Source organism: Scyliorhinus canicula, chromosome 9 (assembly GCF_902713615.1).
Source record: "Scyliorhinus canicula chromosome 9, sScyCan1.1, whole genome shotgun sequence".
Taxonomy (NCBI): Eukaryota; Metazoa; Chordata; class Chondrichthyes; order Carcharhiniformes; family Scyliorhinidae; genus Scyliorhinus; species Scyliorhinus canicula.
This window is the reverse complement of record NC_052154.1, coordinates 4,610,487-4,633,892: the sequence shown is the minus strand read 5'-3', so window position 1 is coordinate 4,633,892 and position 23,406 is coordinate 4,610,487. Positions and strand designations below refer to the sequence as shown.

Sequence of the window (23,406 nt, the reverse complement as noted above, 5' to 3'; positions counted from 1 at the left end):
TCTCCCTCCAATCCAACTTTTAAGTTTTAATGTTTCTGATTGGAGGGAGAGAGCAGCGGGCAGTGTCAATTTCAGCGGCCGGCTGATTGTTTCAGTGAGAGAGCAGCTTCCCTCTCTGGATCAAAGTGAGCCGGCCGCTGAAATTGACACAACTGACAGTTGGGGTCCATAAGCTCCCCCGCGGTATATCGCGAACCGCGGTATTGCGGAGCGCGGTATAACGGGGGACTACTGTATGTGAATAATGACCAATTATGTAGCAGAACTGCACCCCGACCACACCTGAAGGAGAGGTTGAGAGAAGTGAAGAGTGGTAGAGAGAGAAGGGGAAGGGGGAAAACTCACCAGTAAAACGAGAGGAGACATGAATTGCATTCCCCACGTCACAGACACAAGATTCGTAACGTGAACATTGTGTCGAGATTCCGAACATTTCAAGGTCCCAACTTAATAATGGCATCGGAGACAATGAGAGTGCAGTAAATCCTGTGGCGCTGAAGTAATATTTTCTAACTTGCACATAACCATTTGTAAAAGTTTGGGTTTTCTGTCTGCTCAGCTGGATATGATCACAAATCAAGGTAATATTAACAGAAAATCCACAACATACCTCCATGGTCCACTTTTCCAGGTATTTGGCTACCACAATTATCCATGGTGTGTGACTATGGTCCTGCAGGATTTATGGGAATAAACTGCATTAGTTACTACACAGGGTACTGAGACAGTATTCCAATAAGATGGAGGTGGTGGGGGGGGTGGAGGTGGTGGGGGAATCAAATATGGGAATTACTGAATAGCTTCAGGGCAAATGGAAGCCACACGCATCCCCACATCGATTACCGTTCACCAAGGGATTATACTTTGATTTACTTCCACAATAAAAATAACATGTCTATCAAGTGACTGTATGACTCTCTCTCTCTCTCTCTCCCCTTTGCCCTTCCCTCCCTCCTTCACCACGTCCCTCCAATCCCTTGGGCCACCCCTTCATTCCATTCCACACATTTCCATTCTCAATGCAACCACAGTGATTAGCACTGCTGCCTCACAGCGCCCGGGACCCGGGTTCAACTCCGGCCTTGGGTAACTGTGTGCAGTCTGCCACTTTCTCTGCGTGGGTTTCCTCCCACAGTCCAAAGATATGTAGGTTAGATGCCAGCTAAATTGCCCCTTCGAGTCAAAACGTTAAGTGGGGTTACGGGGGATAGGGTGCAGAGTGGGCCTAGGTTAGGGTGCTCGTTTGGAGGGTCAGTGCAGACTCAATGGGCCGAATGGCCTCCTTCTGCCCCATAGAGATTCTATGATTCTAACTGTGAAAGCAAGATAGCACTGGCAATTTGCATAAGTAAGAAGTGGGAGGAGTAGGCCATAGGCCTCTTCGAACCTGCTCTGCCATTCAATTACATCTTGGCTGATCCTCTCCCTCAACTCAACTTTCCTGCCCTGATCCCCATATCCTTTCAATCGTGTAATGTCCAAAAATCTATCGATCTCTGCCTTAAATTTACTCAACAAGTCATCACCCATAGCGCTGGGATAGCGAATTCCAAAGCTTCCCAACTTTGAGTGAAGAAATTTACTTTCCCCAGGCCAAGCCCTTATCTTTGGCTCAGAGTCAAAGCCTCCCCAGCCAGGGGAAGTTTCTGTCTCCATTACCGGATCTTCCAGTGGTGTTTGCACTATACCTTTCTGTCCATTGTATCCAAGTCATATGCCTGAATGTGATCCTTCAGGTGCGGGAAAGGCGCGTCGAGTCTCAGATCTTCCAGCGCATTGTCAGGGTGCGATTCCACAACTAGAAAGGAAACATCTGCATCACCAAGTCCTTCATTTCACAATGCACATTATAAATGTGTCAATAAAACTGACATTGTGGGCGCGATTCTCCGAGCCCTGTGCCGGGCTGGAGAATCGCCGCAACCGCGCCACGCCGCCCTTGCGCCGGCGTGCAGCACTCCGAGGTGCAGGGAATCGGCGCCATTTGCGTGGGCACGTTTGACGCGGGGCCACCGATTCTCCGGCCCGGATGGGCCGAGTGGCCACATATTAAAAAGCAGAGTCCCACCGGCGGCGTTCACCCCTGGTTGCTGAAGAAGTCCCCCGCGCATGTGCGGGTTGGCACGGCGCCCATTTGGCGCCGAGAAGGGAGGCTAAAGCAGCATGAACCGCTCCAGCACCATGGTGGCCCCCTGTGAGGGCCAGAATCAGGTGTCCCCGCACCCGTTTCGCGCCGTCATGAAACGTGACGCCGTTCACGATGGCGCGAGCACTTAGTCTCCATTACGGAGAATAGCGCCCTATATCTCAATGGTTCAGAAGCAGCACAGTGGCAAGCACACCATGTTCAATTCCCTGCTGGGTCACTGTCTCTGTGGAATCTGCGCGTTCTCCCCGTGTCTGCGTGGGTTTCCTCCCAATGTCCAAAGACGTGCAGGCTTGGTGGATTGGCCATGCTAAATTGCCCTTAGTGACCAAAAAGGTTAGGAGGGGTTATTGGGTTACGGGGATAGGGTGGAAGTGAGGGCTTAAGTGGGTCGGTGCAGACTCGATGGGCCGAATGGCCTCCTTCTGCACTGTATGTTCTGTGTTCTATGATAAATTTCAATGCCAGAATTCCTCCTCAATCTATGATCAGAGGGGAAAATAAATATACAGTATTAACAAAACTGAAGGTACAAATTTAGGATTTTAAATGCTGTATGTTAAGTAAATTCTCCAGAAAAGAAGTGTGCGTGCGCATGCGTGTTTGCAAATGCATTTATACCCCTATAAACTATTCAATTAATCGGCTCCTCTGCTCTCCCCGCCCATATCCCTTCATTTTCTTCCATTTTAAGTAGTGTTACCAAATTCCCTTTCGACAGGTACTATTGAACCTGCTTCAACATGTGCAGGCAGCACGTTTCAGATCTAACACATTCCATAAAATAAATTCTCACAAAACCCTCTGGTCCTTTTGCCAACTTTCTTAAATGTGACTTCTAGTTATCAACGCGCCTGCCAGCCGGAACAGTGTCTCCCTGATACCTACCAATGTTCAGGGGCAGCACGGTGACACAGTGGCTAGCACTGCTGCCTCACAGCACCAGGGACCCGGGTTCAATTCTGGCCCCGGGTCACTGACTGTGTGGAGTTTGCACTTTCTCCCCGGGTCTGCATGGGTTTCCTCCGGGTGCCCCGGTTTCCTCCCACAGTCCAAAGATGTGTAGGTTGGGTCGATTGGCCATGATAAATTGCCCCTTAGTGTCCAGGGATGCGTTACAGGGATAGGGTGGAGTGGACAGTGGAGTGGACCAGCGTGAAGTGCTCTTTCGGAGGGCTGGTGCAGACTTGATGGGCCAAATGGCCTGCTTCTACACTGTAGGGATTCCATGGTAATTTTGAACACCTCTACTGAGTCTCCCGTAAGGAATAATAATCTTTATTGTCAAAAGTAGGCTTACATTAACACTGCAATGAGGTTCTGTGAAAAGCCCCTAGTCGCCTCATTCTGGCGCCTGTCCGGGTACACGGAGGGAGAATTCAGAATGTCCAAATTACCTAACAGCGTGTCCTTCGGGACTTGTGGGAGTAAACCGGAGCACCCGGAGGAAACCCACGCAGACACAGGGAGAACCTGCAGACTCCGCACAGACAGTGACCCAAGCCGGGAATCAAACCTGGGACCCTGGAGTTGTGAAGCAACAGTGCTACCCCCCCCCCCCGTGCTCGGCAAACGATCACAGCCTTACTAGTCCATCTATATTGTGGATGTGCCTTTTAATAATTCATTATAGTGGTCCTGAGGTATTAAAATCATACTGTCTGATTGACCTCGAGCCACACTGCAGGAGGATCAGTGAAGGTTGAGAAATAGTATTATGTGGAAACCTACCTGGATGCTCCTTTATGGCTAGTCTCATGTAGCCAACCAGCCCGTACGTGCGACACACCAGCAGCGGCACATCAGCATTCCAAAGGATGGCCGACAAACGAAGCAGCGAGCTGGCAGCAGCAGCAAAAAAACAAATAGTTTATTTTATAGTGGATAAGGTTGTATCTGAAAAATTAACAAATAGCTACCAGTTTACGTGCCATCTTTAGTCCACCAGTTTAAGTGCAGGGGAGTACTGTTTTCACTCATTTGTCTGTAAACAATACATCTCAAACACTAATGGATGAAGTTCAACGGAACTTGGTACAAACATAGAGCGTAGCCCGATGAAAATCAGATTCATTTTTGGCTAAGATGCAGATCCGGATCCTGGAATTTTTTACTTCTTCAAAGATTCTTTAACATTGAGAGATGGGGCGAGTTGATTTTTTTTTTTTTTAAAGCATGTTGTTGAGTGTATTAGAATGTTGTGGATGGTGTCAGCTGGTGTAGTGGAATCTGTCACAGGTGTCAAAATGTGAGCAGAGTTTTCAGAGCAGGTTGTTGGATATGGGTTGGCACAAAGTCTCTTCAGTGAGACAGAAGATCTTAATAAAAACATTTATTTTGTCAACTTTATATAGTTATAACAGGCAGGGAATAATTCCCAAGAAAAGCTGTGTAATTATATTAATGTCAAATTAGCACAGTGTGGTGGAGGCATGTCCTCCATTCAGTGCCCTCTCCACTAGTTATTCCTTTCATGAGTCTCTGACAATCGCAGGAACCCAACCGTGTTTAAGGCAGCCTAACGTTTCTGGCGCTGAACGAGTCATCCCAGAGACAGCATCGTATCCAAATCCCACCATCGCAAATTGTGAATTTGAATTCATAAATCTGGTAATCTGTGGCTTGGTCTGATAACATGACCACGAAAATGCCAGGCAGCTGTAATAACCAAAATGTTTCACTAAAAACGGACAAATTGTAATTGGCTGGCTGGGTGCCAGTGGGTAACACCTTCTGAATCAGAACATTGTGGGTTCAGGGCTTGCTCCAGAGTCAAGCACACAATCGAGGCGGACACCACCAGCGCAGTACAGTGAGGGACAGTGCCTATTTTCAGATTAGACTAAACCGAGGTCCCATCTGCCCTCTTGTGCAGACTAAAGATCCCAAGTCACTATTATAAAGGAGTGCAGGGCAATACAATAACTAACCCTCCACCAGCATCACTAAAAACAGGTTATCTAGTCATTCAACACTTAGTTGTTTATGGGAGATTGCTGTGCACAATTTGGTCACCATGTTTCCTAAATCACAACAGTGAATGTAGTAATTTTGAAGTGTAGTTTTTGAAGTGTAAAGTATTTAAGCTGTGTTCCCATGCACTTGCTGCCCTTGTTCTTCTAGGTGGTACAGTTTGCAGGTTTGGAAAACCTAAAAGGGGTTAAAAAAAACTGCAACCCTGGTCTGTGGATTAGTCGAGTGTTCTGCTGTGCTAGTGTGTGCTGTGAATGTCATAACCAAGGAACATTGACTGGACGTTCCTGAGCTTGCAGGGTAAAAAGGGATTTTCCCTCTCTCTGATAGCTGGAAGTTACAAGTCAGCAAAGCCACTGTTGAAAAGAAACAGGGACAATTCCTTTCAGCTAACCTGCAGACCCAAGAATCTCCAAAACAACTGCTTACCTGCCAACATCAGCACTACCGGAATTACCCAATCTAACAGCCACAACATCTCACCATTTACTCCACAAGGGAATGCCAAAAGACTGATTTGTATGTATATTTTTTTAAACTTTTATTTTTGGAATCACTGCTCATTTCTAATCTGTGTGTACATGTGTTGCTTTTTATTATTCACTTCTCATGCTTTAGTAACTAATAAACTCGCTCCTCCTTTAACTCGAGAAAGCCTGGTTAAACTGGCTCCTTTAAAACCTAAATACATTTGGATTGGGAAAAGGTGTCCACAAGGGAAGGGGTCCTTTTTAAAGTGACCTTGTTGTGACCAATCAAGGGTGTTGAATAAGGAAGGGAACCAGCAAATGTGGCGGAGTTACAAAACGGCTGCTTACCTTTCCGAGAGCTGAGTTGCAATCACCATGTTGAATCGAAGAAAGAATGCGGGATCATTTTCAAGCAGCTGTTCAAGGCTCTGCACAGTGTCAAAACTTCATTTCACAGCCAATTCCAAACAAGGCATAAGAAAGTAATAAACGCAAAACATCTAGCTTCAAAAGGTGTGCAGGTTAGGTGGATTGGCCATGCTAAATCGCCCTTAGTGTCCAAAAAAGGTTAAGTGGGGGTTACGGGGATTGGGTAGAGACGTGTGCTTGAGTGGGGTGCGCTTTCCAAGGGCCGGTGCAGACTCGATGGGCCGAACGGCCTCCTTCTGCACTGTAAATTCGATGTATGTAAATACAGATATCCTCCCAGTAGCCTTTTCTTCACAAAAGCTCACACAAACTCAACTAGATCACTAACGTCCTTCAGGGAAGGGAATCTGCTTTCCTTACCCAGGCTGGCCTACGTGACTCCAGTCTCATTCTCTGCGATTGACTTTTAATCTTATTGGCTTCAGGACAGACAGGGTCAGGCAATGAATACCTGAATGTCAATGTCACCTGCATCCCAAAGCAGATAAAGATGTGAAATAGAAAGCCCCGTTTCCCCCTATTCTGTTGGCTCAGACTGACGGCAAAGAGCCCTGGAACATAGCTACCCATACGCAATGGCCTCCCCCAAGCAGCATCTCCCACCTTCAAACCAACACCACCCCATACGCAACGGCCTCCCCCAGGCAGCATCTCCCACCTCCAAACCAACACCACCCCATACGCAACGGCCTCCCCCAAGCAGCATCTCCCACCTTCAAACCAACACCACCCCATACGCAACGGCCTCCCCCAGGCAGCATCTCCCACCTCCAAACCAACACCACCCCATACGCAACGGCCTCCCCCAAGCAGCATCTCCCACCTCCAAACCAACACCATCCCGCAACGGCCTCCCCCAAGCAGCATCTCCCACCTTCAAACCAACACCACCCCATACGCAACGGCCTCCCCCAAGCAGCATCTCCCACCTCCAAACCAACACCATCCCATACGCAACGGCCTCCCCCAAGCAGCATCTCCCACCTTCAAACCAACACCATCCCATACGCAACGGCCTCCCCCAAGCAGCATCTCCCACCTCCAAACCAACACCACCCCATACGCAACGGCCTCCCCCAAGCAGCATCTCCCACCTTCAAACCAACACCACCCCATACGCAACGGCCTCCCCCAAGCAGCATCTCCCACCTCCAAACCAACACCATCCCATACGCAACGGCCTCCCCCAAGCAGCATCTCCCACCTTCAAACCAACACCATCCCATACGCAACGGCCTCCCCCAAGCAGCATCTCCCACCTTCAAACCAACACCATCCCGCAACGGCCTCCCCCAAGCAGCATCTCCCACCTTCAAACCAACACCACCCCATACGCAACGGCCTCCCCCAAGCAGCATCTCCCACCTTCAAACCAACACCATCCCATACGCAACGGCCTCCCCCAAGCAGCATCTCCCACCTTCAAACCAACACCACCCCATACGCAACGGCCTCCCCCAAGCAGCATCTCCCACCTCCAAACCAACACCACCCCATACGCAACGGCCTCCCCCAAGCAGCATCTCCCACCTTCAAACCAACACCATCCCATACGCAACGGCCTCCCCCAAGCAGCATCTCCCACATTCAAACCAACACCATCCCACCCTGACACCCCGACCAACAATTCCCCGCCCCACCAATGGCACCCCAACAAACATCCCCTCCCACTAATGGCATGTCAACCACTGGTTCCTACCCCCCACCCCCCCCCCCCTCCCCCTCCCGGCATCAATGGCACCTCAACCAACGTCGTCGTCCCCCCCCCACCAATGGCACCTCACCCAACGTTTCCCCCCCCCCACCAATGGCATCTCAACCAACATTCCCCCCCCCCCCCCCCAAACGGCACTTTAACCAATGGTATCCCAACAGACGCCAAAACTGGTTTGTTCAGCTCATGTTTTTTTGTTGGTAGCAGCGAGGGATATTGGTTGACCCATTAACTGAAGCGCGCCTCAAAAGTAAGTGATTGTTGTCGAATATTACAACAGAGAGGAAGGTCATTCGGCCCATCTCACGGGTACTGCTCCTTGACAAAGGAAGTATCCAGTTAGTTCCACTCCCTATTCTTTGCCCACAACAGTGAATTTTTCCCCCTTTAAGTATCCATCCAATTCCCTTTGGAAGTTTATTATCGACTCCGCTTTCTCTGCTCTTTCAGATTTGTGTATTCCCAATTGTAAGGACTGGCTGCATTCGCAGCTTCCCTCCCGGGTTCTTTTGCCAATTATCTTAAATCTGTGACCTTGAGTAACTGAGCCTCCTGCCGGTGGTTGCTGTTTCTTCTTGATAATTGTGTGGAAGAATTTGTGAATTTACAGCATGCCATTTCAGAACATGCAGTAAAGTTTAGTATCCTGCGCGATAGAAACAAACATTCTCACCTCCTCCATAAAGTTTCCACTCACGTCACTGTTCAGCTCTTGTAGCAGGTCCGTGGCTGTCTGGGCTCGGTTCTGAATTGAAAGGGGAATAGAAACATTAAAACTTCAGTCTCTTTTCCAGTTACTTGCTGACTTCAGAACACTGTCCATTCCTTTATCTGCAGCACAGTAATTGAGCTGACCGGTCCACACCAGTGTTTATGCTCCACACAAGCTTCCTCTACTCTACACCTCTTAGCAGTATATTCTTCTCTCCCTAATCTTGATATTTAACGTCCCCTTAAATACATCGATAAATTCACCTCAATCACTCCTGGTGATCAATCCACATTCTCACCACTCTCTGGGTAAAGACGTTTCTCTTGAATTCCCTATCGGATTTAATCGGTGACTCTCATATTAACGGCTCCTAATTTTGGTCTCTCCTGCAACATCCTTACCAGGGCAATCTTCTCAAACATCTGCATAGACTGAAACTTAAAGGCCGCCAATCTTTTCACGAGAGCAGAGAAGAGCTTTCAAACTTTCCAGGTAAGTATCAGCGGGTCAACGGTCACCATTCCTCCATCTACGAGAGATGACGGGTGTGCAGAAAACAATCCAGTTCAGAATGGGCTTAGTGTGGTGCATCTTTGCTGGTGGCTGTGAGGACCAACCCTCGAGAGGCAGATCCGGCCACAAGTGCCTCACGTGAAGGTATCGAGTGCCGATGTGGGCCGGTGTTTTCAGTGCTCCCATCTGTTGCCAGGCTGCAGTGCCCGATAATGAAAAGCGGTTTGTGCCATTTTTCTGTTGTCAGCTAGTGACTCCCAGGTGCAACAATCAGCGTATAGGGCCATCACGACACCTGCATCCTTGGGCATCCTAATCGTACTGGACGTTCTTTGGTGCCCAATGGTCTTCCATCCCATGGACCATGCCTGGGCACAGGATGGGTTCACAACCTTGGCAACTCTGGCGAGGTACACCCATAACGTGCCGCAGAGAGCAAAGGCGGAAATTACGGAGCTTCTATTCTTGACTGTAAGCCGTCCGTGTTTCACAGCTATTCAGCAAGGTTTGAGAGACACAGGCCTCATAAACCATCAGCTTGGTCCAAGGGTAAAAGAAAAAATACTGCGGGCACTGGAAATCTTAAATTAAAAAAACTGAAACGTGCGGGAAAAACCCGGCAGCATCTGCGGAAAGGGAAACAGAGTTAACGTTTCGTGTCGAATACGCTTCTTCTTCGGAACGCTGTCTCTCTCTCCACAGATTCGGCCAGGCTTGCTGACTTTTTCCAGCACTTTGTTTTATTTCAGTTTGGTCCTCAAGAGTCAGCTGGATGTCTGTCCATAAACGCTTCACGGGTTGGCCAAAGGTCCTGCATCGAGGGACAGATTGCCCGTTACCGTAAACCCCAGAGAACAGAATTTGATGACCAATTCTGGCAGGTTGTGACTCAGCGTGATCAGGGGCAGAGATGCAACGTCTTGTCCCACGTCCCACAGTCTTCCTGACGCCTGTTGTCGGGGAGAACAGCTTCCAGGCGTGGGATACTACGGGTCTGCAGCGGAGCTTCTGTGGGGGCAAATAACGCAGCACAGTCCATGCAGAGGAGCTCTTTGATCAAAGGCATGTAATGCCTTTTTGTCTTCGCCTTCAGTCTGTATAGATGGTCGAGCTTGCCTTCTGACCGAGTATACAAGCAGAACCCTTCCATATGGAAACAGAAGGAAACGGTCAGGAACATGGAGAAGATGTGGAAGATGCAGAGAGATATAACTCGTCAGCGAGGGGATCATCCTTGTAAACCTTTTGCACCTCGTCCAGTGCATCCACATCCTTTTTAAAACTTGGAGATCAGAACTATGCGGTGAACAAGTGCGGTCTAGGCAAAGTTCTACACAAGTTTGCCATAACTTCCCTGCTCTTCAATTCTATTCTAGAAACAAACCCCGATTGATCTTTTAAATGGCTTATTAGCCTCTCTCTCTTTTGAAATTATGTTCTCTGCTCTGACGGCCCCAACGAGCGCTCAGCTGCAGCTTATACCACCCCCCCTACCCCACACGCCACCCCACCCACCCCTCCCCACACCCCCAGGCCCCCCCCCCCCCCCCCCCCCCCCGCCCCCAAACCCTCTGTAACCCCTGCTCCAGAGTTCAGCCATGCAGGCATGAATGTGGTGACCTGGCCCCAGAGGAAAAACAAAATCTCCAATCGTTGAGCAAATATTATTTCAGATCACAGCTTCTAAATTTAAACAAGAACTCACCTTTCCAATACTGTCTCTCGTCAGGAAGAAGCTGCAAGAGGAGAAAATACAGTCAGTAAAATGTGGATAAAATGTGGCACCCACTTCTTGCATCTGGTATCGGAGATTAGGAGGTAAAGGACTCAGAACTCTGTAACCACAAAGACATTTAGATATGAATGGGAGGATGCCATTCTGCCCCTCAAGCCGGATTCATCATTCAATTAGGCCATGGCTGATTTGTGTCTGTACCAACTGGAGAACTTTACCTTTAATTTCATTAACTTGCCAGATGGTGACAATCCAGAGGACCAGGATAATGCTCTAGGTCATGGGTTCAAAAGTCTAGAATTGTAAGATCGTCTCGGTGATGGTGTGATGTTGTACGAAGTAAATAATGGCATGATGGGAAAACTGGTCAACTACTGGGTACAATGTAAGAAAGGCTGACTTCGCATGACCTAAAGCCTAAATAAGATCAGAGAAGGTCAAGCTGATCCGAAATGCCTGGGCTCCGCAAATTCTGATAAGACTAACTCGTCATAACCCAAAGCAGTCTAAATACAGCAAGACAGGGTCAGAGCAAGTCTCCTCCGACTCTTAAACATTCCATCAAAGGACAAAATAATGATCTGAGTGACGGGACAGAGTCCTGAAAGGTTAGCAAGGTGACGCCTGTTTTATGATATTGCTTATGTTTGTACTTCTGATCGAATTCCTGACCAATCTGTAGTCACGTAATCCTGATTCTGACAATGTATAAATGCTAAGCTGATTCTCTGTGAAAGCGCGGACTTGAGTAGGAATCAGCAGTGACATTCTCTGCTCTCCGGCCTCAACTTTCAGCCATAAACTGCAGTCTGTTTGAAAATAAAATCTTGTGTTTTCTTAACGAGCGTTGTTGAATCTTTCTACCACATTCCAGAAGCGGGAAGAATATTGACTTTAACAATGGTGAATATGTCAACTCTGATCGACTGTCGTAAAAACCCATTTGGGCCACTCACTAGTGTCCTTTACAAAGAACAAAGAACAATACAGCACAGGAACAGGCCCGGGGAAGGAAATCTGCAGTCCTTACCCTGGTCTGGCCAACACACAACTCCAGACCCACAGCGATGCTCGACTCCTGTTTGACCTCCGAAATAAACAATGCGAGCCACTCTTTGAGAAGATGGGGTTCAAGAAGGCTTCTCGCCACTATCTCCTCGAGGGCAATCAAGGATGGCCTAGCCAGCAACACCCACATCCTGTGTAAAATCTTCCTTCAAGTAAAAAGGTATTGGAACCCAGTAGCCTCGCCAGCCTTTTCGTGGAATCCAGGGAACACAGAGTCAGCGTTGTGCAGTTGGTAACGCGCTCGCCTGTGATTCACAGGTTTCTGCGTTCAGGTCCACAAAAGGACTCGAGAATAAATGTCAAAGCTGACACTGCAGCACTGCCGGCTATTGGGTGAGACGTCAAACTATAGCTTGGCCTTCACGTTAGGTGGATGTGAAAGATCCCATGGCTGTATTTCGAAGGGGGGGGATCAGTGAAGTTCTTCCCAGCGTCCAGACCAATCTTTATCCCACAATCAGCATCACAGATTACGTGGCCGTATGTTTGTGGGAGCTTTCCATGTGCCCAATTTCCAACAACATCGACTACACTTCAAAAAAGCACCATATTGGCTCGAGATGTCCGGTGGTTGTGAAATGAACGATGAAGTTTTTCTTTTTTTGTTCTGTTCTTAATTAGGTCCACTTCCCTCACTTCCTTTTATCGCGCTTGCTGCCTGCAATGGAGCCATGTGAGAGTGACTGTCCTCAATATCAAGGCAGCATTTGACCAGGTGTGGCATCAAGTAAAACCTAAGTCAATGGGAATCGGAGGAAAGTCTTCACTGGTTGGAGTCATTCCTAGCACAACGTAGTGGTTGTTGGAGGCCAATCATCTCAGTCCCAAGACATCACTGCAGCAGGAGTTCTTCCGGATAGTATCCAAGGCCCAACTATCATCAGCTGCTTCATCGATGACCTCCTCGCCACAGTATTGGAAGTGGGAACGTTGCACAGTGTTTAGCACTATTCACAACTCCTCAAGATGATGAAGCGATCCCTGCCCTTGTGCAGCAAGACCAGGACAATATCCAGGCTTGGGGCTGACAAGCAGAAAGTAACATTCGTGCCACACAAGTGCCAGGCAATGACCATCTCCAATAAGGGAGAATCTAACCATCGCCCCTTGACATTCAACCGCATTAGCATTACTGAATTCTCCACTACCAACACCCTGAGGATTACCATTGACCAGAACCGGAACTGGACCAACCCCACAAATTCTGCTTTTGTCATTTTCAGCTCATTTAACCCCATTTTTGTTAATTTTTCAGTGCTCTGACCACCCCTTTTCGCCTTGCTCCACTATCCCTTTTGTCATTTAATTTAATTTTTTTCAACCCTACTCCATAACTTCCCTTCCTCACACCTTGATGGAGGATGGATTTGTTTATTGTCACGTGTACCGAGGTACAGTGAAAAGTATTTTTCTGCGAGCAGCTCAACGGATCATTAAGTACATGGGAAGGAAAGGGAATAAAAGAAAATACATAATAGGGCAACACAAGCTATACAATGTAACTAGATAACACCAGCATCGGATGAAGCATACAGGGTATAGTGTTAATGAGGTCAGTCCATAAGAGGGTCATTTAGGAGTCTGGTGACAGTGGGGAAGAAGCTGTTTTTGAGTCTGTTCGTGCGTGTTCTCAGACTTCTGTATCTCTTGCCCGATGGAAGAAGTTGGAAGAGTGAGTAAGCCGGGTGGGAGGGATCTTTGATTATGCTGCCCGCTTTCCCCCGGCAGCGGGAGGTGTAGACAGAGTCCATGGATGGGAGGCAGGTTTTGTGTGATGGACTGGGCTGTGTTCACGACTCTCTGAAGTTTCTTGCGGTCCTGGGCCGAGCAGTTGCCATACCAGGCTGTGATGCAGCCCGATAGGATGCTTTCTATGGTACATCTGTAAAAGTTGGTAAGAGTTAATGTAGACATGCTGAATTTCCCTAGTTTCCTGAGGAAGTATAGGCGCTGTTGTGCTTTCTTGGTGATAGCGTCGACGTGGGTGGACCAGGACAGATTTTTGGAGATGTGCACCCCTAGAAATTTGAAACTGCTAACCATCTCCACCTCGGCCCTGTTGATGCTGACAGGGGTGTGTACAGTACTTTGCTTCCTGAAGTCAATGACCAGCTCTTTAGTTTTGCTGGCATTGAGGGAGAGATTGTTGTCGCTGCACCACTCCACTAGGTTCTCTATCTCCCTCCTGTACTCTGGCTCGTCGTTATTCGAGATCCGGCCCACTATGGTCGTATCGTCAGCAAACTTGTAGATGGAGTTAGAACCAAATTTTGCCACGCAGTCGTGTGTGTACAGGGAGTAGAGTAGGGGGCTAAGTACGCAGCCTTGCGGGGCACCGGTATTGAGGACTATTGTGGAGGAGGTGTTGTTGTTTATTCGTACTGATTGTGGTCTGTGGGTCAGAAAGTCGAGGATCCAGTTGCAGAGTGGAGAGCCAAGTCCTAGGTTTTGGAGCTTTGATAGGAGCTTGGCAGGGATTATGGTGTTGAAGGCGGAGCTGTAGTCAATAAATAGGGGCAGCAGGGTAGCATGGTGGTTAGCATAAATGCTTCACAGCTCCAGGGTCCCAGGTTCGATTCCCGGCTGGGTCACTGTCTGTGTGGAGTCTGCACGTCCTCCCCCTGTGTGCGTGGGTTTCCTCCGGGTGCTCCGGTTTCCTCCCACAGTCCAAAGATGTGCGGGTTAGGTGGATTGGCCATGCTAAATTGCCAGTAGTGTCCTAATAAAAGTAAGGTTAAGGGAGGGTTGTTGGGTTACGGGTATAGGGTGGATACGTGGGTTTGAGTAGGGTGATCATGGCTCGGCACAACATTGAGGGCCGAAGGGCCTGTTCTGTGCTGTACTGTTCTATGTTCTAAATAGGAGTCTGATGTAGGAGTCCTTTTTGTCAACATGCTCCAGGGATGAGTGTAGGGCCAGGGAAATGGCGTCTGATGTGGACCGGTTGCGACGGTATGCGAATTGCAGTGGATCAAAGCGTTCCGGGAGTATGGAGGTGATGCACCTCATGACCAACTTCTCGAAGCACTTCATTACGACTGAAGTCAGGGCCATCGGATGGTAGTCATTGAGGCACATTGCGTGGTTCTTCTTTGGTACCGGTATGATGATGGTCTCCTTGAAGCAGGTGGGGACCTCGGAGTGGAGTAGGGATAGGTTAAAGATGTCTGTGAAAACCTCTGCCAGCTGGTCCGCGCAGGCTCTGAGTGCACGACCAGGGATCCCGTCCGGGCCCATCGCCTTCTGAGGGTTCACTTTCAGGAAAGCTGATCTGACTTTGGAAGCTGTGATGGTGGGTATGGGTGAATTATGGGCTGCTGGGGCACTCGACAGCGGATCGTTTGTTTCCTGCTCAAACCGAGCATAGAATGCATTGAGTTCATCTGGGAGGGGTGCGCTGCTGCCAGAGATACTGCTCGGCTTCGCTTTGTAGCCCGTTATGTTGTCTAGGCCTTGCCACAACCGCTGAATGTCTGTAACGCTTGTCTGTGACTCTAGCTTGGTCTGATATTCTCCCTTGCATCTCGGATGGCTTTGCGGAGGCCGTACCTGGATTTCTTGTATAGGTCAGGGTCACCTGACTTGAACGCCTCAGATCTGTCCTTCAGTAGGGAGTCAATCTCGCGATTGAGCCATGGTTTCCGGTTGGGGAACGTGCGTACTGCTTTCTTTGGCATGCAGTCGTCCACACATTTGCGCCCCCTCCCCCTCGCGCCCCCTCCCCCTCGCGCCCCCTCCCCCTCCCCCTCCCCCTCGTGCCTCCCCCTCCCCCTCGCGCCCCCTCCCCCTCCCCCCTCCCCCCTCCCCCTCCCCCCTCCCCCTCCCCCTCGCGCCCCCTCCCCCTCCCCCCTCCCTCTCGTGCCTCCCCCTCCCCCTCGCGCCCCCTCCCACTACAACAGTCAACATCCACAGCCTCAGTGGGAAACACCACCAGTGAAGAAAGGCAGAACACACCGCCTCACATTTTACTGAGCTCTGAACGTACAAAATGTGACACGGCAATGAAATCGAAGAGTGGTCAGCGAGCCCGTGTGGGGGGTGGGGGAAATGGAGGGAGGGAAGGAGAAAGTTAGCAGCAAGTGAAGCCATTGTGAAGAGTGGAGAATGAGGCTGAGGGAGGGAGGTTCTGGGAGTCAGGCAGCACTCTGGCCTGTGCATTCTTCTGCATGAAAAATGACATTCAGCCTTAAGCCCCAAATGGACAAATTAAAACATCGGCATGTTTAAAGACTTACTTATTGCCAACATCCTCCCCAGCGACAACGCTGCCATCTACGATAGTAAAAGATCCAATTCCTGGGGGTGAGAAGAATGGGAATGAAAATTTCCAATAGACTGGCTGTAATTAAAAGTTTTGTTTATTGAAATTGTAAGCTGTCCAGTCTTACCAGGAAGCACCAGGTTCTTCAGGATTTCAGTGCCAGTTGCACTGGCATTAATCAGACAGATGTGAGCAGCCTCCAGCGCTTCCTGGCCATGATCCCCCCACAACCTACCGCAGGAAAAGCAGACAGTGGAATTAAAACTTTGAAACTTCATTCAAGCAGAGTTCTCGAGGAGCCACGAATGCCCCCGCATCCAGCTACACACTCACATTCACTAAGTAAATAAGTGTGCACAGACGTAGCGAACACGTACAGAGCACAGAATTCATGACTCTATTCCTGGGGTAGGTTGATCTCATCGGTGTGGGGGTGAGAAGAGAGTGCTCTACAGGCGGCAAGGTAGCACAGTGGTTAGCACGGTTGCTTCACAGCACCAAGGTCACAGGTTCGATTCCCGGCTTGGGTCACTGTCTGTGCGGAGTCAGCACGTTCTCCCCGTGTGTGCGTGGGTTTCCTCCGGGTGCTCCGGTTTCCTCCCACAAGTCCTGAAAGATGTGCTGTTAGGTGAATTGGACATTCTGAATTCTCCTTCTGTGAACCCGAACAGGCGCCGGAATGTGGCGACTAGGGGCTTTTCACAGTAACTTCATTGCAGTGTTACTGTAAGCCTACTTGTGACAATAAAGATTATTATTAAGTGGCTTGGGTGTGGCTGCACCTCGAGAGATTGTTTGGTCACATCGACGACTTTCACCAATATAATATCTGTAACAAAGTAAAACATCCCAAGCAGCTTCACGGGAATGTTGTGTTTTTTTAATAACCCGAAATCCAGCCACGAGATGTTAGGATAGAGGGACAAAAGCCTAGTCAAAGAGGAAGATTGGAAGGAGAGCCTCAAGGAGGGGAGCGAGGTGGAGAGACGCTCAGATGGTATTCCAGAGCTTGGGTCTAGACAAAGCACAGCCGCCAATTAAAATCAGAAAATTAGAGGAGGGCAGCACGGTAGCATGGTGGTTAGCATAAATGCTTCACAGCTCCAGGGTCCCAGGTTCGATTCCCGGCTTGGGTCACTGTCTGTGCGGAGTCTGCACATCCTCCCAGTGTGTGCGTGGGTTTCCTCCGGGTGCTCCGGTTTCCTCCCACAGTCCAAAGATGTGCGGGTTAGGTGGATTGGCCATGATAAATTGCCCGTAGTGTCCTAAAAAAAAGTAAGGTTGGGGGGGGGGGGGGGTTGTTGGGTTACGGGTGTAGGGTGGATATGTGGGTTTGAGTAGGGTGATCATTGCTCGGCACAACATCGAGGGCCGAAGGGCCTGTTCTGTGCTGTACTGTTCTATGTATATCTCACAGAGGGTTGGAGGTGACAGAGAGGGCAAGGCCACGGAGGGATCTGAAAACAAGGATGAGAATTTTAAAATTGGGTATTGTGGATAAGGCGTTTAAGTAGTTGTGCGACACAGGAGTAATGAATAAATGGGGCACGGTGTGAGGTAGATAACAGGATGACTCCCCAGTGACTGCTGCCTGGGCCGATGGTTAGGCAGCGGTAGAGATGCTAGGGCCTGTTTTGATGTCTCTGGGTGAGAGAGAAAACAAAACAGCCAGGGTTCCTGACCGTCTAGATTTTCTTGCCAACCCTGCCAGGAGGGGACCGAAGTGTGGACATCGGATTAGACAGGGGAGGGTCTGCGTTTGAGTACGGTGCGGCTAATTGTCTGGTTATCGCATACACACATCATCTCCTTCCAGCCCGAGCTATCTGTTTACATTCAGTAATCGGTCATTTCCCAGCGGATCACATTCAGCAAACTGGCAAACCCCACATTTATACAGTCAAGGAATAGTCAACAGAGAGTGGGGGGGGGGGGGGAGTCAACAGAGAGTGAGGGGGGGTCAACAGAGAGTGGGGGGGGGTCAACAGAGAGTGAGGGGGGGTCAACAGAGGGGGTGGGGAAGGGGGTCAACAGAGAGTGGGGGGGGTCAACAGAGAGTGGGGGGGTCAACAGAGAGTGGGGGTGGGGAAGGGGGTCAACAGAGAGTGGGGGGGTCAACAGAGGGTGGGGGGGTCAACAGAGAGTGGGGGATCAACAGAGAGTGGGGGAGGGGGGAAGGGGTGGGAAGGGGGTCAGAGAGTGGGGGGGGAGGGGGTCAACAGAGAGTGGGTGAGGGGGGTCAACAGAGAGTGGGTGAGGGGGGTCAACAGAGAGTGGGGGAGGGGGGTCAAAAGAGAGTGGGGGAGGGGGGTCAAAAGAGTGTGGGGGAGGGGGGAAGGGGGTCAACAGAGAGTGGGGGAGGTTAACAAGAGGGGGGGGGGGTTAGTCAGGTTGAGTGAATCTGCCAATCGGGGATCCAGCGCCCCAGGGATCCAGTGCCCCAGGGTTCCAGTGCCCGGAGATCCAGCGCCCGGAAGATCCAGTGCCCCGGGGGATCCAGCGCCCGGGAGATCCAGTGCCCGGGAGATCCAGTGCCCCGGGGATCCAGCGCCCGGGAGATCCAGCGCCCGGGAGATCCAGTGCCCCAGGGATCCAGCGCCCGGGAGATCCAGCGCCCGGGGATCCAGCGCCCGGGGATCCAGTGCCCGGGGATCCAGCACCCAGGGATCCAGTGCCCCGGAATCCAGCGCCCGGAAGATCCAGTGCCCCGGGGATCCAGCGCCCGGGAGATCCAGTGCCCCGGGGATCCAGTGCCCCAGATATCCAGCGCCCGGGAGATCCAGTGCCCGGGAATCCATTGACCCGGGGATCCAGTGCACGGAATCCAGCGCCCGGGAGATCCAGTGGCCGGAATCCAGCGCGTGGGGATCCAGTCGCCGGGGATCCAGCGCCCGGGAGATCCAGTGGCCGGAATCCAGCGCGTGGGGATCCAGTCGCCGGGGATCCAGCACCCAGGGGTCCGGTGCCCGGAATCCAGCGCCCGGGAGATCCAGTGCCCGGGGATCCAGCGCCCGGGAGATCCAGTGCCCGGAATCCAGTGCCCGGGGATCCAGTGCCCGGGAGATCCAGCGCGTGGGGATCCAGCACCCGGGGATCCAGTGCCCGGGGATCCAGCGCCCAGGGATCCACTGCGCTGTCTCAGTCTCACCGCAGCTGCCGGTCATATTTCTCCTCCTTCCGGAGGCCGCTCCCCGCCGCCATGGAGCCGCTGCCACGGGACCGGCCGCACATTCGCCACTAGGAGGAAATGGCGGCGGCTCAACAGCAGAGGGCGCAGTGAGCACAGAGCACTTAAAGGGGCAGTGTCCCTGGGTTAAAGGGGCAGTGTCCCTGGGTTGTTAAAGGGACAGTGTCCCTGGGTTGTTAAAGGGACAGTGTCCCTGGGTTGTTAAAGGGGCAGTGTCCCTGGGTTAAAGGGACAGTGTCCCTGGGTTAAAGGGGCAGTGTCCCTGGGTTGTTAAAGGGGCAGTGTCCCTGGGTTGTTAAAGGGGCAGTGTCCCTGGGTTGTTAAAGGGGCAGTGTCCCTGGGTTGTTAAATGGATAGTGCCCCTGGTTTATTAAAGGGACAGTATCCCTGGTATATTTAAAAAAATAAATTTAGAGTATCCAATTATTTTATCCAATTAAGGGACAATTTAATGTGGCCAATCCACCTACCCTGCACATCTTTGGGTTGTGGGGGTGAAACCCACGCAGACACGGGAGAATGTGCAAACTCCACACGGACAGTGACCCAGGCCCAGGATTCGAACCCAGGTCCTCAGAGCCGTAAGCAGCAATGCTAACCACTGTGCCACCGTGCTGCCCTGTCCCTGGTATATTAAAGGGGCATTGTCCCTGGTTTGTTAAAGGGACAGTGCCAGTGGTTTATTAAAGGAACAGGAACCACCCCCTGGACCTGGGACATTCTGGCAATGTCAGCAAATCCCAATGCCCACGCGGCTCCAGAAGCCCCATGAACCAAAGAACAAAGTAAAGTACAGCACAGGAACAGGCCCTTCAGCCCTCCAAGCCTGTGCTGACCATGTTGCCCGTCTAAACTAAAATATTCTACATTTCCTGGGTCCGTATCCCTCTATTCCCATCCTATTCATATATTTGTCAAAATGCCCCTTAAATGTCACTATCGTCCCTGTTTCCACCACCTCCTCCGGCAGCGAGTTCCAGGCACCCACTACCCTCTGTGTAAAAAACTTGCCTCGTACATCTCCTCTAAACCTTGCCCCTCGCACCTTAAACCTATGTCCCTGAGTAATTGACCCCTCTATCCTGGGAAAAAGTATCTGACTATCCACTCTGTCTATGCCCCTCATAATTTTGTAGACCTCTATCAGGCCACCCCTCAACCTCCGTCGTTCCTGTGCGAACAAACCGAGTTTAATCAACCACTCCTCATAGCTAATGCCCTCCATACCAGGCAACATCCTGGTAAATTTCTTCTGCGCCCTCTATAAAGCCTGGTAGTTTGGCGACCAGAATTGAACACTATACTCCAAGTGTGGCCTAACTAAGGTTCTACAGCTGCAACATGACTTGCCAATTTTTATACTCAATGTCCCGGCCAATGAAGGCAAGCATGCCGTATGCCTTCTTGACTACCTTCTCCACCTGTGTTGCCCCTTTCAGTGACCTGTGGACCTGTACACTTAGATCTCTCTGACTGTCAATACTCTTGAGGGTTCTACCATTCACTGTATAAATGTATAACGAGGGTGAGGGCCCATCGCATGAACTCTGCATCGGGCCGCTTGCTCAAAATGATCCGGCACAGATTTGGCACGGTATCCTAACTCAGCCACAATTGTCAGGCAGGTCCTCATACAACAGACGCTGCCGGTATGCACGAGGCCAGATGCAGTGCCTTCGTCCCACCTCCTCTTCGGCCTGTTGGGCAGCCGGGTCTCCATTATATCGGGCGGCACAAGTGGTTAGCACTGCTGCCTCACAGCTCCAGGGTCCCAGGTTCAATTCCGGCCTCAGGTGTCTGTGCGGAGTCTGCACGTTCTCCCCGTGTCTGCGTAGGTTTCCTCCAGGTGCTCCGGTTTCCTCCCTATGGTAATACCACTGTATATATATGTGTGTGCCTCTATTAGGGGATGTACAATAGTACCGGCTATTCCAGGTTTGTCGGTAAGCCCCTGCATAGTTTGTCGGTAAGCGCCTGCCGGCTAGCTCCGCCCACAGGGAGCAGTATAAATATCCATGAGGTCTCCTGAGCCTCCATTTTACAGCTCCACTTGAGGTAATAACATCCCACGGTAATAAAGCCTCTTTTGTACCGTTTCGTGTTTCTGTGTGCAATTGTTAGCGCAACAATTTATTACCGTGAGCTTTCCCAAATCATGGACATCAGAATCAAGCCTGATCACCTGCAGCTGGATCCGCAATCGCCGAACGCCAGGAAAGACTTTAACCACTGGCTGGCTGTCTTTGAAGCCTACATCACCTCAGCGGACCCTTCACCATCGGAGGCTCAGAAGGTACAACTCCTTTACTCCAGACTGAGCTCCAGCGTGTTCCCGCTGATTCAGGACGCGCCGACCTACGCCCGTGCTATGGAACTTCTCAAAGAGAATTATGTCCAGTCGACGAACACTCTGTTTGCGAGGCATGTACTCGCCACTCGCGTCCAGAAACCGGGTGAGTCGACTGAGGACTTCTGGCGGGCCCTTATCCCTCTAGTACGGGACTGCGAGCGCCAGGCCGTCTCGGATACGGAACATTCGAATCTCCTCATGCGAGATGCATTTGTAACGGGTATTGCATCGGACCCCATCCGGCACCGACTGCTGGAAGGGGCCGCGCTCGATCGAGCAGCGACAAAGACTTTAGCGCTCTCTATGACGGCTGCTTCCCGTAATGTGCAATCCTACCCCACCCACTCATCGTACCGCATGGCCCATCCATTCTACCTCTCGTGGACCCGCTACCAACCCCCCCGACTGGGGCCGCTCCCGCGCAGTATGCCTGCGCTGCTCGCCATACCGCGCACCCTGGGGGTCCCCGCTGCTACTTCTGCGGCCAGCAGAAGCACCCCCACCAGTGCTGCCCGGCCCGCGCAGCGACCTGCAAATCTTGTGGCAAGAAAGGCCACTTTGCAGAGGTGTGTCAGGCCCGCGCTGTTATCTCTATCGCGCCCGACCTCTTCCCCTCTCCCCAGCCGATCGCACAATGGGCTTCGCCGTCCGGCAGCTTCCGGGGCCACGTGCGACCAGTGGGCGCCGCCATCTTGTCCCGCCCCTTCAATGTGCGCTCCATGGTCGCCATCATCTGGCCCCGCCCCCACAACGTGCGCTGCATGGGCACCGCCATTTTCTTCCCCGCAGGTACTCCGGACGCTGCCATTCCGTCCTCCCCTCGGGACTGGATCACGGGACCCGGGTCGCTGCCGCTACGCATCGGAATCGTCAGACTCTTCAGATGATCACCCGCCTCCATGATGCTCGACCAATCCCGTCCTCGCAACCTGGCTACCGCTTCATCGACGGTGCTCATCAACGGCAGCGCGACCTACTGCCTACTTGACTCCGGGAGCATCGATAGCTTCATCCATCCGGACACGGTAAGGCGCTGCTCCCGCGTGGTCCATCCCACCAACCAGCAGATCTCCCTCGTCTCCGGATCCCACTCTGTCCCAATCCGGGGTTTCTGTCTGGTCAGACTCACCGGACAAGGCGTGGAATTCAGCCGTTTCTGCCTGTACATTCTCCCCAACCTTTTACTGGGCCTGGACTTCCAATGTAACCTCCAGAGCCTCGCCCTCAAATTCGGTGGACCCTTACCCCCACTCACCATTTACGGCCTCACGACCCTCAAGGTTGACCCTCCCTCTCTCTTTGCCAATCTGACTGCAGATTGCAAGCCCGTCGCCACCAGGAGCAGACGGTACAGTGCCCAGGACAAGACCTTCATCAGGTCCGAAGTCCAGCGGCTGCTTCGGGAGGGTATCATCGAGGCCAGCAACAGCCCCTGGAGAGACCAAATGGTGGTGGTTAAAACTGGGGAGAAGCACAGGATGGTCGTGGACTACAGTCAGACCATCAATAGGTACACGCAGCTCGACGCGTACCCCCTCCCTCGCATATCTGATATGGTCAATCAGATTGCACAGTACCGGGTCTTCTCAACTGTGGACCTGAAATCCGCCAACCACCAGCTCCCCATCCGTAAATCGGACCGTCCCTACACTGCCTTTGAGGCGGACGGGCGCCTCTATCAATTCCTTAGGGTTCCCTTCGGCGTCACTAATGGGGTCTCGGTCTTTCAACGAGAAATGGACCGAATGGTTGACCGGTACGGACTGCGGGCCACATTTCCGTACTTAGACAATGTCACCGTCTGCGGCCACGACCAGCAGGACCATGATGCTAACCTTGCAAATTTCT

The 23,406-nt window shown here is 51.3% G+C and overlaps 1 protein-coding gene across 1 annotated transcript in view; it reads right to left on the bottom strand.

Moving 5' to 3' along the window:
• The window catches only part of nae1 (nedd8 activating enzyme E1 subunit 1), a 46,584-nt gene extending 27,280 nt beyond the window's left edge, over positions 1-19,304 (bottom strand). The window contains exons 1-9 of the mRNA XM_038806218.1: positions 19,170-19,304; positions 16,149-16,252; positions 15,996-16,056; positions 10,663-10,693; positions 8,406-8,477; positions 5,938-6,017; positions 3,878-3,987; positions 1,689-1,798; positions 611-673 (exon numbers count right to left, since the gene is read on the bottom strand). Of these exons, the coding sequence (XP_038662146.1) occupies positions 611-673; positions 1,689-1,798; positions 3,878-3,987; positions 5,938-6,017; positions 8,406-8,477; positions 10,663-10,693; positions 15,996-16,056; positions 16,149-16,252; positions 19,170-19,252 (714 nt within the window). The 5' untranslated portion in view covers positions 19,253-19,304. The remainder of the gene's footprint in view (positions 1-610; positions 674-1,688; positions 1,799-3,877; positions 3,988-5,937; positions 6,018-8,405; positions 8,478-10,662; positions 10,694-15,995; positions 16,057-16,148; positions 16,253-19,169) is intronic.
• Between the last annotated feature and the right edge of the window lie 4,102 nt (positions 19,305-23,406).